Raw genomic sequence first — 2,449 nt, 5'->3', positions numbered from 1 at the left:
CACTTCTCTCCGGGTCCCCGGCAGAGGACACGCCTCACACCTGCGGGAGAACGCACTGTTATTAGGCTGCGATCACCACCAGTCCAAAGGACCCGGAAGGGCCCGGAAGGGGAACAGCGCGGGAAAGGGCGAGAGGAGAAAGGCCTGCTCCAGGAGAGTCCCGAGGTGGCAAGACTGGCGAGCAAGGCTCTCAGCAGCCTCCTCGCTAGTCTGCTCCAGTCCCTTCACCCTGCAGCAGCGGCTGATGTGAAGCCTTGATTTGCTTGTCCCATCTCACACGTGGAAGACCCCCACCCCCACCCCCACGCAGGAGCACCGCCCTGCTTCCAAGAGTCCCTCGGCCCCAACCTTGTGCGGTGTCCGCTTTCTGTACTAACTCTTCTCATCCTTAAAATTCATCTGAGATATCACTTCCTCCTAGAAGCCCTCCCGGGCCACCTTAGGCCAGCTCCATCAGCCTGTCTGTATCTCTGTGACTACCCTCACCAAACCTGCTGCACCATTTGTCCGTGTCTGCTCCCCACACTTATTCAAGGCAGTGTGTTTGCTGAAGGCAAGGGCTGGGTCCTGGCCACTGTTTTAGTTCCAGCACATGACAATGACAATGACATCGGTGGAGGGCAGGCACCTGTAGTGCCCAAGGCTTTAGATGAATGGTTAAGGTAAGGAAAATTCTTTTTTGTTGTTGTTGTTGAGTTGGAGTCTCACGGTTGCCCAGACTGGAGTGCAGTGGCCGCTCCCAGCCACTGCAGCCTCGACCTGCGGGGTTCCGGTGATCCTTCCACCTCAGAGGAAAATTCTTATGGCCAGTCACAGTATCTGAGTCTGAATCCAAACACTAGTGAGGATTTATTGATTGAATGCATGTACTGGTGACGGTGATGGAAATAAACTAATCTCTGAGATGGTGGGGGTGTGGCAGGATGGCTACCCTTCTCTGCCAGAGCCACCCCTTCCTGCCACCCTCACTCACCACAGGCATCTCCCCTCCTCTTCTTCTGGGTCTCACCTCAGCCTCCCCAATGCCCAGCCACTCGTGTGCCTTTAAAATAAATGTCAAGCTGGGCTCGGTGGCTCAGCCTGTAATCCCGCGCCTTTGGGAGGCTGAGGTGAGTGGATTGCCTGAGCCCACGGGTTCGAGACCCGCCTGGGCAGCGAGACCTCATCTCTACAATAAATCAAAAAATCAGCGTGGTAGCATGTGCCTGTAATTTCGGCTACTCGGAAGGCTGAGGTGGAAGGATTGCTGGAGCCCTGCAGGTTGAGGCTGCGGTGGCCGGGAGCGGCCACTGCACTCCAGTCTGGGCGACAGAGACTCCAACTCAAAAAAAAATAAATGTCCCTCTGTCCCCAACCTGCCCCACTCTCCCTCCATGTGGCCTCATGCTGACTGCCATTAGTAACCCCTCGGGACTTCACATCCCTCCTTCCCATGGGCTAAGCCCTGGTCCACAGACCTTCACACCTGTCCTTTCTGAGCGATCAGTGTACTGCTGAGGGACCAAAGATGAGTGCCTCAACACTGGCTGGCCCACAGCTGCCTGGCAACCCTCCAGGCCCCTCTCTGCCCCCTTCCAGCCTCTAACCTACTCTGTGCTCAGGTGATCTAATGTCGTAGTTTGCAGTGAAAAGGGAAGCTGTCAAGCCATGGCCCCTGAGGGTCGCTCCCTCCCTGTGTCCAAGCGTTCCCCACCCACTGTTCCCTGGCCAGTGATGTCCTCTTGGGGCCCTCCCCTGCTGAAGGCTCTTTGGGCACATTTCTCTTCCCTCTTCCCTGTCAAGGCCCTTCCAAAGTGGTCCACACTCGCCATCCCCACTCCGTCCACCTCCCTGGCCCTCTCTCATGGGGTGACACAGTCACAGCCTGCCCTCTCTGGACACGCATGGCTCCTGCTTCCCTGCGTCACTCCTCCAAGTCGTCTCACTCGCTCACCGGGTTTCTTTCCTCCTCTCTGGCTGCTATCAGTCATCCTGGTGGGTTCCTCAGGCTCATCCCTTGAGTGCTGCTGTCATCTGGGCCGGGGCCCCATCTCCTCTCACACAGCCCCTGCCCAAGCCATCTTGCTGTGCCCTCAACCACCCCAAGACTCTCTCCAGCCCAGACTGCCCTCCAGGGCCTCCCAAACCTCCACACACCTCAATCCACCTTGGTCAGAAGGGAACTTGCCCTCTCCATTCCCCCCACAACCAGCTCCTCCTGGGTGCTCCTCTGGGACAAGGCATGTCCTGGCTCCTTCATGCTCTGGGGAACATCCTGGAACCCGCCCCTCCCAAACAAGCCCTGTGAGTCTGTCTTCCATATATCACTAGGGTCTACCCACCTTCTTTGCCCATGGCCATAAATCTGTCAAGGACTGCACCATCTCACCTGCACAACTGTAGTGCCCCTACCATCTCTCTCTGTCTCTCTCTCTGTCTCTCTCTCTCTCTCTCTCTCTCTCTCTCACAC

General features: G+C 57.1%; 1 protein-coding gene across 1 annotated transcript in view; it reads right to left on the bottom strand.

The window, feature by feature from the left end:
• CCDC102A (coiled-coil domain containing 102A) overlaps positions 1 to 2,334 on the bottom strand; it is a 17,256-nt gene extending 14,922 nt beyond the window's left edge. Inside the window, exon 1 of the mRNA XM_021717538.1 lies at positions 2,322 to 2,334. Coding sequence (XP_021573213.1) covers positions 2,322 to 2,334 — 13 coding nt within the window. The remainder of the gene's footprint in view (positions 1 to 2,321) is intronic.
• Positions 2,335 to 2,449: the final 115 nt, after the last annotated feature.

The sequence above is a fragment of the Carlito syrichta genome, unplaced genomic scaffold (genome assembly GCF_000164805.1).
Source record: "Carlito syrichta isolate Samal-C Ts95f unplaced genomic scaffold, Tarsius_syrichta-2.0.1 Scaffold309854, whole genome shotgun sequence".
Taxonomy (NCBI): Eukaryota; Metazoa; Chordata; class Mammalia; order Primates; family Tarsiidae; genus Carlito; species Carlito syrichta.
The sequence above is the reverse complement of the archived record's forward strand: the minus strand, read 5'-3'. Positions and strand labels throughout refer to the sequence as shown.